Here is a 13,662-nt window from a genome sequence, read left to right on the forward strand (position 1 = left end):
ACCAGAAACCAGCTTTTTTTCATTTGCTTGTAGGTTTGAAGGGCCGAGGACCAAGTTTTTAGAATACTCATTTTTCTTTTTATCTGGGTTGTTTCCTAGTTTATGCCTCCCCCCATGAGTGGACGCTTTTAAAGTTGCATAATAATTTGTTAGGTGTACTTCCTGCACATGTTCTACGAATTGATTCATTTGTTATTGGAAATGTCCTATAGGGCGTTGCAAGAAACTTGCGATCAATTGCAAGTCCATTTTCATTCCCGAAATCGAGCAGATGCCGTGCAATTAATTGCAAAGTTGCGATTGATTGCTAATCTGCTCCATGAAACACAGAGTGTCAGATTTGCAGAAGTTACAAGTGATCAATCAACTGTAAAATTGCAACAGAATATTTGTGATTGATTGAAAATATTTTCTTGCAACACCCCTTTAGTCTTCTATTTTTTTATAAAAAAAAGATAACAGCCGTGTTTTTTTTAGCACAGAAAGGTGTTCAACATGTTCGATCGTGCTCAAGTTGAGTGTGGATGGTGATATTTTGCAGAAAGTCTGCTCGCTAAAACCATGTTAACTCCATAAAAAATACAACTTCTAACTTCCTTTCAGCTTTGAAATTATCGTTTGTTTGTTCCCTTATCCATCATATCACTACGATATACTTTCATTTGGGTTTTGCTGTCTTAGAGTTCTAAATAAAATCACTACTCTGGATAAAACTTGCATTTTTTTTAGAAAATGAAGTTTGAGAGTTTAGAGATTAAATTAGAGGTATGGGAGTTGTGTATATCCAGCTACCTGTGAAAATAATGAATAAATATACATGTACATTAACACCGTACGTACCTGAGTGCCGACATTTTCAACCACTAGTTCACCCCTAACCTTTTGAATAGAAATACGAAAGAGCAATGTCAAAATATGCCAAACATTTTGCGGAACTCGATTTCAGAGTTGTCCCCCACCTTTGGATGTCATTCTTACTAACCCACTACACTGACATACCCATCCATAATGTACCGTACGCAGCGCCCTTTCCATGTCCCGTTGCGTATTTAGTATTGTAATTACAGGGTTGTCCACATAGAGGGATGGGATTGCTGGTGGCCGTGAGAAGAGTCCCTTCGCAAAGAAGTGTTGAATCTTCCACCTTACGAGTATCTCATAAAGATCGGTCATTGTGGGGCGGACAATCCTTGAAAGTGGCAAGTAGGAAGGGAAACCACAGACCGCATTATGCGAAGGGTAGTATCTACGCCAGGACGACGGAGTACCGGTCGATCTTAATCAAATCTAAAATGCTAAAATTCTATTATGAAATTACTTTCCATGTCCTCTCATTGTTTCTCTTCCTCTCGTTCTCTTCTCTTTCTATTTGTGCAGTTTAGAGAACGGATCACCAATCTGTCGATCGTAAGAACCGAAGGAGGATTTTCTTTCATCTTAGGGTTTCCGGCACATGCAGCATTTTGCCTGGCGCGGCAGTCGTGGAAACAAGCGGTGAGGAAGATACCAGAAAAGGATTGGGTAACACCGAAATCTTCGGAGTTGCACTATTACTGATTCTACACACACATTTATGTTAGGTATGGTTTTAAAATTAGTCGTGGATTGTAGACGTCTTTAGACGTAACCGTATCAAGTCCGAAATTTTATCTGAAATCAGAATTTTACCAGTTGACTAAATTTTCTCACAAATCACTTTGAATATCGTAAGACTGCTCGAGCTACATCATCTATTGATCACACGTCCAAAGGCATATCTGATATCTTTAACCTCTTTGGCGGGCAATTTGAATAACGAGATCAGAAACCAGGGTGATATTTCAAAACGGAATATATTCATTTCAAGGTTTATGCACTCGCAAGACGTTGACAGATGAAGGCCAATTACGTTATCCAGATCTGACAACATACACGCGCACTTTTTTGGTATGAATCGCAAGAGGAAAGCCAGATAGAGAAAGCGAAAGGAAGATTTTCAACTTGCCCTTCTGCATCGTCTTGTCATTTGGAAGTAATTTGTGAGCGCCTGGAGCGACACAAGTGAGGTGCGTGTTTTGATTTCGTCGCTGTTTCTTTCACTATTCTTGTGTAGCACCTGTCTTTAGACCGCCACATTTACATTTCTCGTTCGCAAGAATTAAGCCATCCAGGCGGAAATATTAGGGAATATCGAGGGAGTGTGGAGGAGAAAGAAAGAAGTGATAGAAAAAGTCCTCCAAAAAGGGACCCTACTTGTGAAATTCTTGTCCGTGACTACGTAATAGCGCAACGCAAGCGCTCTTGCATAAAATCGGGCGGAACGCCTGCATGCATCTTGCGCCAGAACTGTCCAGCATTCGTGTTTCGCCCCTTACTTTGAGAGGTGATTGTGAATTGTGAACAACGATTAGCATTCGATTGCTGTCGATAGGAGCCTCCGATTGTTACGCATGAGCGACTTTGTTTCATCTTGCATCAACTACGTCCGAATCAGTTTAGTCGTTGTCATAGTAACGGATTTACTCGAACGAGAAACAGTGTTCAGTCAAGAGAGAGAATTTAGTCGTTGAGAAAAGCACTTTCTTTTCCTTCTTGAAAAAAAAAAACATGTCATCGCAGCATCATATTCGGGCGCAATATTATACCTTTCACCGCATTCATCCTTACGTTCATAGCATACTTGATACTCTACTCTTCACCGGAAATTGACATATCAATATCTTACACGCCAAAGGGAAAGGTGTACATCTTACAGGATTATTGCATTTTATCACGTACAGTTTTAAATCTTATTCGAGGGTCGAAATAGTTATAGAGTTTGTGTCGTCACGCCAAAGATCTGCATAGCGTCACAACAGCCACGCAGCCTATTCAGCAGCTAATGAAGTTCAAATAGTAATTGGTTTCGACCTTCGGGGCCAAGCTGGCACAGTGAGGGTTCTATGCTCCGACCCCTCGTTTCGATACATCGCTAATCCTTCAACGATTATCAGACGACGACGAATGCAAATCTGTGAACCGAGCGTATCAATTTTTTTCCACCGGAGGTGAATGCAAAACAAAAACACATCGCGTGTCCATGTGATGATGATTATCTTTGAATTCCATGACGACGATGTATTTCTAGATTGTGTGATCTATTCTGGTGACAACTAGAGGTGAAAATGTATGTTATTAATTCTGTTTTGGTGCATTCACGTTAAGGGAGTGTCGAGCTTGCCCTGGATAGAGTGATTGGAGAGAAATTGATATTCTGCCAATTCTCTTTCCTCAATTACACTAGTGTTCTCAGTTAATGTTTTCTACTAATGTGTACGACGAATTTCGCTATATTCTTCGATATTGAATGAAACCGCTTTCGCCCTTTCAGTTGGATTGCTTAAATCGTGTCGATAGTTGGGAGTAGTTTCTCCCCATTTAAAGAGAGTTGCTTTCTGACATCTTTTAATGCGTCTGAAAGAGAACAATGGAGGATGTAGATTCGAACTACACACTGATATACTACCAAAACGACAACGACTCGTTCACAAACTCCGATACGCCGTCGGAAGGCTATACGACGGGTGTTCTTTCCGTCATCGGAATCGTTCTTGTTATCATTATCTTCGCTACCATTTTTGGAAATATCTTGGTTATACTATCACCGACCGTCAATCGCAGGTTACGGAATGTCACTAATATGTTTATTGTGTCGCTTGCGGTCGCCGACTTGTTGCTGGCAATTCTTGTTCAACCGTTCAGTGGTCTGATGGAGCTGCGCAACCAGAGATGGAGTTTCGGGGCCATAGTCTGTAATCTTTACGTGTCTTTTGATGTACAACTCTGCACTGCTTCCATCCTCCACCTCTTTGCCATCAGCATCGATCGGTATATCGCTATCAGTGACCCTATGAACTACCGGAAGCGCCTCGATAGACGAAAAGCGGTGATTACCATCACCATCGTTTGGGCAGTGTCCATATCAATATCATTTTTACCATTGCATCTCGGTTGGAACACGGACTCGGGAGAGATCCAGAACTTCGCGCAACCGGAGAAGTGTTATCTCCACGCGAACACATTTTTTGCTCTTTTGGACGGGCTCCTACTTTTCTATCTACCTCTGACAGTTATGTGCTGTTTGTATTTCCGCGTACTCAACATTGCGCGCAACCAAGCGCGTAAGATCAATTCACAGACTGCACATGTGTCAGCGCAGTACAACGGCAACGCCAAGTCCACGTCGCGCGAAGTCCTGAAAGCGCCGAAACCACGCGCTGGCGTGGATGAACATCGGGCTACTAAAATGCTTGGCGTTATCATGGGGAGTTTCATCATCTGTTGGGTGCCCTATTTTACCATCTTTACTTTTATTCCTTTGTGCAACTGCGAGGTTCCGCAGGCCTTGTCGTCGGTTGCTTTGTGGCTGGGGTATTTGAACAGCACGCTGAATCCCATCCTGTACGCAGCACTCAACCGGGAATTTCGGCGAGCGTTTCGGAAACTATTGCGACTGAGACGTTACAAAAGTCACGACGGCAACACGTATATCTCCCATCTAGAGCTGTCCACGCCGCATCTTTTGTCGGGCCAAGACGGTAAATGCAGCGCATCAGCAGGCAGGAGAGGAAAGATGGGGAATGGCAGTCCTACAGATGTGGACTCACGGAAAAATTCAAGGGAGAGCAGATTAAGTAATGTGTGCTTGAACGGTGTCAATGGGCAATAATTCCACTTGGTCGAGATCTCTATCCATTATTAGAATCTATTGATATATCGTGCTTACTGGTTGAATAAAAAGTTAGAAATAATTGCAAACTCAATCTGTTTCGACTGAAGACCCCATACTTTTCATTCTCTTTCCAAATTATTACTTACCATTTTAAGTAGATGAGTCGTCACACGCAGATAAATCAGCATATGTATTCACTCATGTGTGAAATTAAAAAAAAAACGATTCAGTAAGTTGGCAAGTTATTAAACCAAAACAGAATTTAGATTTTAATATTTTTAAACAATGTAAGAGTTAAGGGCGTTTTCATGAAAATGACATATTTTCATATCACTTATTTTGACGAAATGTAAAGTCTTGTCATGCACAAATTTTGATATATTATATGCATTGATGATTTCCGTATTGCTTTACGTGTAGATTGACGTTTTGTGAAACTATGTTCAAATCGGTTTAGACTTGTTAACGCAAAATAGTTATGCAATCAGTTTTAAAATAACTGTATTATTAGAATGTAAAGTAATGTGAATTTGAAGTCCGTAGTTCAGTACTAAACAAAATCGCAGACGTGAGCGTGATACGATTTAGACAAATTTTACATCATGCTACAATTTTCAGATCTATTTTTACAAGATTCCATTTTTATCCGAACGTTCTGGCTACCCTTAAAAGTCACTTTGTTTTTACGAAATTAGCGTAGACTGGCTCCAAGTAAAAAGAAAGTGTGTGTGTATCTTTATGCTTGCTACCTTCAAGTCAAGCCGTAAAAGAATCTGCAAATGTTCAGAAGTATTTTTTTACCCTGCATTATTCTCCGCATGTGTAACATCAGCCCTTTTAGTGTTGTTTGTAAGAAACTTTTTACCCCCCATTAGCCATTATAAATAATGGTAAAGTGTCCTGTTTTCAAGAGCTTCTTATATACAGACTCTCATGTAACTGCCATATAATCCACAATTGAATTGTTTTAATATAGTCTCCTTGAAGAGTTTGGTTATGAGTAAAGTTCTGGCTATCCTCTGAGCTGTTATCTTTGGTTCTATCTATTTCTTATTCAAGAGCAAATCCCATCGGCAATTCATGAAAACCCGCCATCGTCAAAGTTTGTTTGGTAATCAAATAAAACTTTCATTTTATTTCAATTCTCTCTGCTAAACGTTAGTTTAGATTTTAGGCGTCTTTTTGTAAGTCCTGTATAAGTTGCGATTTGAGAGTCAAAACTCCATCACCGGCGATGGGAGATGAGCTTCAATAAGTCAACTGAGGGATATTGTTTGGGGGCAGGGGATCTGTGTGTCAAGATACCGTCAAGGCACCTGATGGGTAACCTAATTGTGAAGCTCTTCTTTTTAACTTCCATCCCGCGCGTTATCCTCCCACCAGCGAACACTGTGCTTTGAGCAGCCGCTGCACCTGCTCCGCGCGACATCCATTTTCCGTCTTATAACCTCAAGACGAACATTCTGCTGCGAGGCAGTAGGACGTTAAGTCGTAGCATTTGAGCGACGTTAAAGGCATTCTGGTGATGAACCGTTTGGTTGTGAACCATTCGGCACTAAAAGCTACGCAATAGCTTATAAAATCAGACGTTTGCATGAGATGATTTATATCGAAACTATGAACTAATTTTGATAGTTTTTGGTTGACTAGGACTTTGGTGGGTTTCATTGCTTGACATAGAACGTATTTACTTGACAAATTACCATTTCCCATTCTGACATAAAACTGTGCCACTTTGCTTGTCATTGATCTTGTTGGCATGCCAAAGCATTGACAAAGAACTGCTAGTTCGTAACAATTACTGAGTAAATTACTTGACGTCGGTCTGTAGCTGTGCCATTTGCGTGAAGCGCGACAACGTCTCTTACTTGACATAGACCGTTTTTCTTGACGAAATGTGTAGTGTCATTGCCTCGACCTTTAGGACTGCGTTAATTTTGTTCCAATATCACAGTGGCCGTTGCCGTTCTTAGACCGGCGTCATTTGACATGGCATTTGCTTGACAAAAATGCTTATAATATTGTAGAGGAAAGATAGCATCATTTTCACGACGTAGAACCGTAGATCACCAAAATTTATTCATAAATAGAGTCTGACCTTTCCTTTTAATAATGTAATTTTAATTTCCAGACATTGTTTCAATCTCGATTTTTAAAAATTCACACATTCCCTTGTTTCTGGGTGATTATTTTATTCATTTCAAGATAGTCGATGACCGAGAAAAGTGAATGAAATCTATTTTCCAGAAGAGCAGCATTATAACGTAGCCTGCAAAAAAATCAACGAAATCTGATTTTGTGCACGAGTATGGTAATGATATTGCATTCCCACGGGGATAGAATACAAAAGTGCTGAAGCATTGTATAATTATGATGCGTATTTTCAGTCAAAACAGGCTGTTATACAATTAGACTTGCCTCGTGTCAAATATTCACGAGGATAATTGGAGAATAATTTGAACTCGATTTCGAAACTGTGCCAATGGACCTTGGCCAGTGGTGTGACTCGCAGGTTGCATTTAGAAGTTAATCTGACTCCCAAATTGATTGAAAAAGTAGACCATAATCACAAAAAATATACAAGAATTTTGGTGTGTGTCTTTCAGGCATTGAGGAGAAATGGGAATTGTCAGTGCGTGAATTAAGCCACTTGGAAACAATTGTTTTTTAGAATATGCATACTGAAATTCTGCTTTAATGAAATTCGACACAACTTTGTTTTTCCTATAAAACTTCAGAAAGCTACAATTTTGTTAACGGACTTTCAGACAGACTATCTTAACAGAACAACGACCTGAAATAAAACCTAGGGTATGTTTCAAAAAATAAATCCGGCAGTTTTAAACCTTGTAAACATGTAGAGACAAATGTTTGATGAATAAAAAGAATACATCAAATCTATTTCTTGCAACCCAATGCCTTGCATCATTTAAGTAGTAATTTTGATAGAATTTTCTATAAAAATAAATAATGAACAGATGAAGCCGAAATCTGATAACTTGATAATATTCACGAGGTATAATTACGAACAGCCCAGTAGTTACGTCTCTCCCTCTCCCCACCCCTCCGAACGAGGAAAATGTGTTGTAAACTGAAGGGAGAAGAAAATAATTTGACAGAGTTCTAGAGGGCATGTATCATTAGACTTATATTTTCAAAACCCGATACATCTCTAATAAAGCAACCAATGCTAGTTGCTTATTCTTACTCACTGTAGACGGAATTCTGCCATCTCCTTTATCTTATTTTGTATTTTTTAACAAGTGCACACTTAGTTACTAATAATGCATATAGCAATTCCATTTATTTGAAAGCAGGATAAAAGAGCATTGTTGATTAAATGCCTTGCTAACGGGCATAGGTGCCGCGGCCGGGATCGAACCCCGGACTTTCCATGTATAGCCAAGCGCCTTAGACCACTCGGCCACGGCACCTTGCACTCGGTCTCGGCACCTTGTATAGATGGACCAACCGATTCCGGTAAGCAACGAGGGCAGTGCTAAAGTCACACCAACGATACCGACTCATAACCGACCGATGGTATGTCATTGATAATAACGTACTATATTTTGTCGGACTTGAGTCGGTTTTGCATGTGTGACTGCACCAAAACTTTAAAGTGCATCATGAACTTGAAATAAACATGTATGTCGTTCCTTCTTAAATAACCAAAGACACTTGTATTTCCGTTTATTCGTGATCAGGAAATGGGTGAACCTCTTCCAAAGAGAGTAGAGTAGAAATCGATGTCCAAATAGAACGCCATCATTTAGGAAAGCCACTAAAAGCGAAGGATGACAAACTCCTTGACCAGCGAGCACGTACCGTACTTCCCTTATTACACTTTATTGTGTTTTCTGGACAATTATTTCAGAATGACGATGCGGAAAATTGGCGCCAACGAAGCAGAAGAATGCAATGGCTTTCCGTGTTTCCTGGAGGTGCTTCGTTCACGCTTGTTTAACATCATAGACTGACCAAGACTATGACAATTTACGATGAAGACCCTTGACTCGACTCGACATCGACGAAGTCTCGAATGGCGTCATAATTTCTCTTTCTGTTTCTCCAATTAACTTTCCAATATTCGATGATATATAGGGAGGGGTTTTCTTTAGTTAGGACCTTGCATATCTCCATAAATTCCAATATTCATATTTCTGGTTTTTAATACAAATACAATCAGCACAGTCTTGCATTAGACATGAAGTTTTGTTTCGTCATCTTCCAGATTTTATCACGAAGTGATGTGTTTTTTTATGAAAAAATTTCATATAAATCTTCAGTAATGGTGCTTCGGGTGAAACGAATACAATTATCAGAAGCTAATTTATTTTAGAACGTCAAATTGAAAGATTTTCGACGCGTTATATGGTAGCTTACCATAACGCGTCGAAAATCAAGATTTAAGCAATAGACTAAATGAAGTTAAAATCCTGTCAGTTTAGAACATCACTTAATACTGTTAAGATCCGGAAAGCAAGAGCAACGATGGAACATATAGTAATAGCAAACATTAAGCGACGGTCACACCAACGATACGGATTCCAAACCAACAACATCTATTAGCAGTAAAAGATGATCGGTCTGTTTCGTTCGATCCGCTGGCGTGACTGTTTAACATTAGCGACGACCTCGTGGTGTTACTTGCCTTTTAATTGAGTCCTTTACCTTTAGATTCCATATCAAATGCTATCTTGTCCTTTTTTTACTTCTATTTTAGGAAAACGTTGTTTTTCACCGCCATCCAACGGTGCCTCACTCGTCCTCGAATTACCGAACAATTCCCCGTCTCCTTTAAGATCTGATTTGAATAATCTTCCACCCCTGACCCGATCGATCCGTTTTGAAATGGCTGTCAGAAGCGGGGAATCAGGGATGAATTTTCAGTGAGGAATTGTAGATGGGTAAAGAAGGGGGGCCACATGAACAGACTAGGGGTGGAGGGGAGAAACAGACTAATGTTAAAGTCACACCAGCGAAATCGACCCCAAGCCAATCGATGATAATTGTAGCCTTACAATATTACTTAATAGCTTTGATCGGTCAAGAGTCTGTTTGGTTCGTGTGGCTGGGAATTGTGGCCCCGAGGGAGATTGTGAAGATATAAGAAACTGTGGGTAAGCCCAGGCTAGTGCCCCGTTTTAAAAAAACAATAAACTCAAATCAATCCACCTGAAGATTGTTCTAAATGCCTATCTTTTAAAAAGACAATTTGAAAATAGTTTTGGTAACGTGTGAATTACATCATTTAAAATTCTTTGTAAGTAGGGCTCAGTTCGGATTCCGAGATGTATTCACCTCTCAATCTAATTTCTGTAGTCAATGCGCAGTGTCAAATTTGATTTTTAAAAAGAGGAATTGAAAGAATAAACGTTTAAAAAAATGATGATACGCTGCTCAACTCCCATGTATTTTCTATAATTATCTTGCCCACCCTCACGAACATTTTATCAACTTTGTTCTTTCCATAGTTGGTTATTTTTCGTGATGTCCTTAATAGCATAAACAATCCCCACTCATTTGTGGTGCCCCCATCAACCGAGAATTCTCGGGCTACGCCAATGGATTTAGGGGGCTCTTATTCGAACTTATTCCAGAGCACGGATTTATGCAAAGTGCAGGGCGATGGAAAAGATGAGGAGATGCGAGATCGATCAAGCGAAAATCACCAAATCCCGCGTTTTCCCCGCGTTCCCGCTCTTGTGTAGTATAGTCTGAAGATATCTAGAGACTCGCAAATAGCATGCGGGCTCGTCGCCGAAAGTTGGAATTTCTTTACAAGCTCTCAAGAAAGTTTACTTAAGTTTATGAAGGTTTAAAGGGTATATTAATTAAAAGCTATTACAAATACAAACACTGGGCCCTTATAAAAAGCTGTGGGCTATCAGGGGTTGAAATTAAATGTTTATGAAAATAGTATTCAGCAAGTTTGAAGGAGACGACAGTTATATTAATCAGACCGTTGAAGTAAAAGTCGAAAATATGGCGGACATGAAAATCGGCGTAACGCCAACACTTTGCCGTCACCGCCAAACTTTGAACCACTTAGCGGACACCTTGTCTAATTCATTAATATAATTTTATTTGTGTCCTGGTATTCACTGTAAACACATCAAACGTATTTTTTTAAATACATGTATGTCATACTTATGAAAAGAGTCATCTGCTTAATTATGATTGATAACACTGGTACGTTTTTGGATTTCATTAGAACTCTTAAAATTATGAAAGAAAAATTACCAAGGACAGGTTCTTAGTATCTAAGGACGACAAGTATTCACGTCTTTTTCTCAATATCAATGCAATCTTACAATCACAGCAGCCAAACCGAATTTAGACCGATCAAAAAAATACATTATTTCGAGTGCTAATCGATCATTTTAGAGTCAGTTCTGTTGGTATGATTGCTGCATCGGGGAGAAACTTTCAGATAAAAAAAAATACTTGAACAGTTCATGACTTGTATTCATCAAGGTCTATTCTCTATGTAGTCCTTAGGGTATACCAGAAGAAACTTATTTAATACGGCTTTTTGAAATCAAAGCAGATTGCATTAACATCAAATCAGACTGGGGGAGGGTATTTCACAAAGATTTAAGTATGACTTAGAGTCGCACTTAAATATCGACTTGCGTACGGTATGAAAGGCTTGACCGCATTGGTCAGATCGTCTCAAGAGGAGTCGCACTAATGCGTATCTGTCAATAAGATCGCGCGTTGCATATCTTGTATACGCGTCGGCATTTAATTGCGACTTAAGTCATACTTAAATCTTTGTGAAACACCCCCCAGATGTAGTTTACCATCGCCATCATCAGTGGCGTGATGAATACACATTTTGAGGGGGTTAGATATGGCATATGGGGCAAAAGTTTTATTTAAAAAAAAAAGAAATGCGCGAGCGAGCAAAAATTGCGACATTGCTATCACGGAAATAGAATTTTGTAAAAGATTTTCACATAATATTCAGAAAATAATATTTCATCCTTCTCTCTTTCCTTTTCTTTTTTTTTCTTGGTCGTTATATTTTTTGGTAGGGGGCAACCGCCCCAAAGCCCCGCCCCAATCTGTACGCCACTGATCGTCATCATCATCATCACCATCATCATCATCATCATCATCATCATCATCCTCATCATCAAAGAACTGTAACATCACTTTACCATTAACATGACGCCAACTTTGGGATATAACGCTCACAAAAAAGTGAATGATGCATTATGGTTAAAACCTTTGTTATCCACACTGACTCTGACTTCTGCAAGTACTGCCGACGTGATAATAAAAAAAGAGGTAAAAGACTTGACTATCAAACTACACAAATTAATCACCAATTATTTTCTCGATAGTTCGTTAATGCGTGTCGCGATTGCAATAAAACCATTAGCCATTGATTTTGGTATCAATAGAGGATCGCATTTCATGAAGCACTGAAGTGCATTACTGTGGTGACCAAACTGGTTGTGAGCTATAGGTATAGTGAGAGGAAAAATATGTTCACTACCCATGTTTGCCGCTATTCTATCAAGGAACACGTATTACAAATTGGTCTACAACAGCTTCGTCTCCTTTCCATTGTTTTGCCTTCCTATATGGTCTAGTCCGATTTCGTCAACATATTTCGTCCATTTACCATTTTCTCTAATTTCATGTTATTCCAGACCCATTCCATCTAATATCCAATTGGTATATCACCAATTAGTCTTTATGATTAGGTGAACTGATCATGGACCAAATATTCATTTGATAAAAAGTGAAAAATTAATAAGTAGACGAATTGAAATTAGAATACTGGGCAATGGTAATAACTTTGTGTTGTTGCGACTTAATTTCTCAATTTGCGACCCTGTACTCCTGTGTAGCATCGCTTAGTTATTGGATTAATTCATTTCAGGTTACTGCAAAATGGAGTGGTGTGATTTAATTCAGAGTGAAAGAGTAAGTAGAAAGATCAAAATACAACATAATCCATTACGGAAGACGTTCACGATCGACTTACGCTTTAATTGCGATCAATCAGAATGACGCGAAGGCCGTTTGCTTTGCGATTAATTGGCGCGCTATAGCAGATAGCAAATTTTGTGTGCAAAATCTATTCACATGCCGGGCTGGATTTTGAATATTGAGTTTTCGCTCTGCGGCGTACGGAAGTTTCAAGAATACAGTAAATGTATTGAAATGCCCATCAAAGGTCAACTTAGAAGGTCTTTGTCAATGACATAGGACAGCTGGGAGGTCTTTGTCGAAAATTGATGGTGAAACGGAACAGCCGTTTATTTAAAGTTTCGGAGCTGACTGAGAATTGCAAAAATGTCGTTTGTCCCATGTCGTGGAAGGAACTGCTACTTTGATTCATTAATATTCGACAAAGACTTTTTGGTTGTTCATTGTCGCGATGGGCACTTGACAACAATCGCTTTTATTGACCCCTAAATACTCACTAATATCGTTGGCTGATACAAAATGTCTCTTAAAATAGAATGATTTTCACTCCCTTATCGTTCCATCTCGCCTGTTTGACAAAAGTGTGTTATAATGGTCTCGTTGATTCTCATTGTTTCTCATCAATTTCTTTACTTGCTCATTTCCATTTATTCACCTATAATTCATAGTAATGTGTAGTATTGTTTATTACTATTATCATTATTATTACGAAATCATTTGTTTTGTTCGTAACTTCTCTTATACCCCCTAAATTAAAAGATTATTTCCTGGTGTAACTGGCTATTTATCACAGACAACTTATTTCTTTAATGCCAAGGCTGATGAATCCGTCGATATCTATGGTTCGCATCGATGCTGTAAGTGGGTAGACTTAAAGTATAATTTTACATGTTTTTTTCGCGATGACTGTCTTTTGGGCAAGTTATCAATTCGCTCATATTTTGAGAGAATCAACAACTGAAACAACTTTGCCATTTTGATATTTTTATCTGATCTTCAAAATAACATTGGTGTTCAACATTTGT

The 13,662-nt window shown here is 39.1% G+C and overlaps 1 protein-coding gene across 1 annotated transcript in view; it reads left to right on the forward strand.

Moving 5' to 3' along the window:
• Nucleotides 1-7,979, forward strand: part of LOC121425392 (histamine H2 receptor-like) — a 32,054-nt gene extending 24,075 nt beyond the window's left edge. The window contains exon 2 of the mRNA XM_041621432.1: nucleotides 1,378-7,979. Within this exon, the coding sequence (XP_041477366.1) occupies nucleotides 3,446-4,687 (1,242 nt within the window). The 5' untranslated portion in view covers nucleotides 1,378-3,445 and the 3' untranslated portion in view covers nucleotides 4,688-7,979. The remainder of the gene's footprint in view (nucleotides 1-1,377) is intronic.
• The last annotated feature ends 5,683 nt before the right edge of the window (nucleotides 7,980-13,662 follow it).

Source organism: Lytechinus variegatus, chromosome 12 (genome assembly GCF_018143015.1).
Source record: "Lytechinus variegatus isolate NC3 chromosome 12, Lvar_3.0, whole genome shotgun sequence".
In the NCBI taxonomy this organism is placed as follows: Eukaryota; Metazoa; Echinodermata; class Echinoidea; order Temnopleuroida; family Toxopneustidae; genus Lytechinus; species Lytechinus variegatus.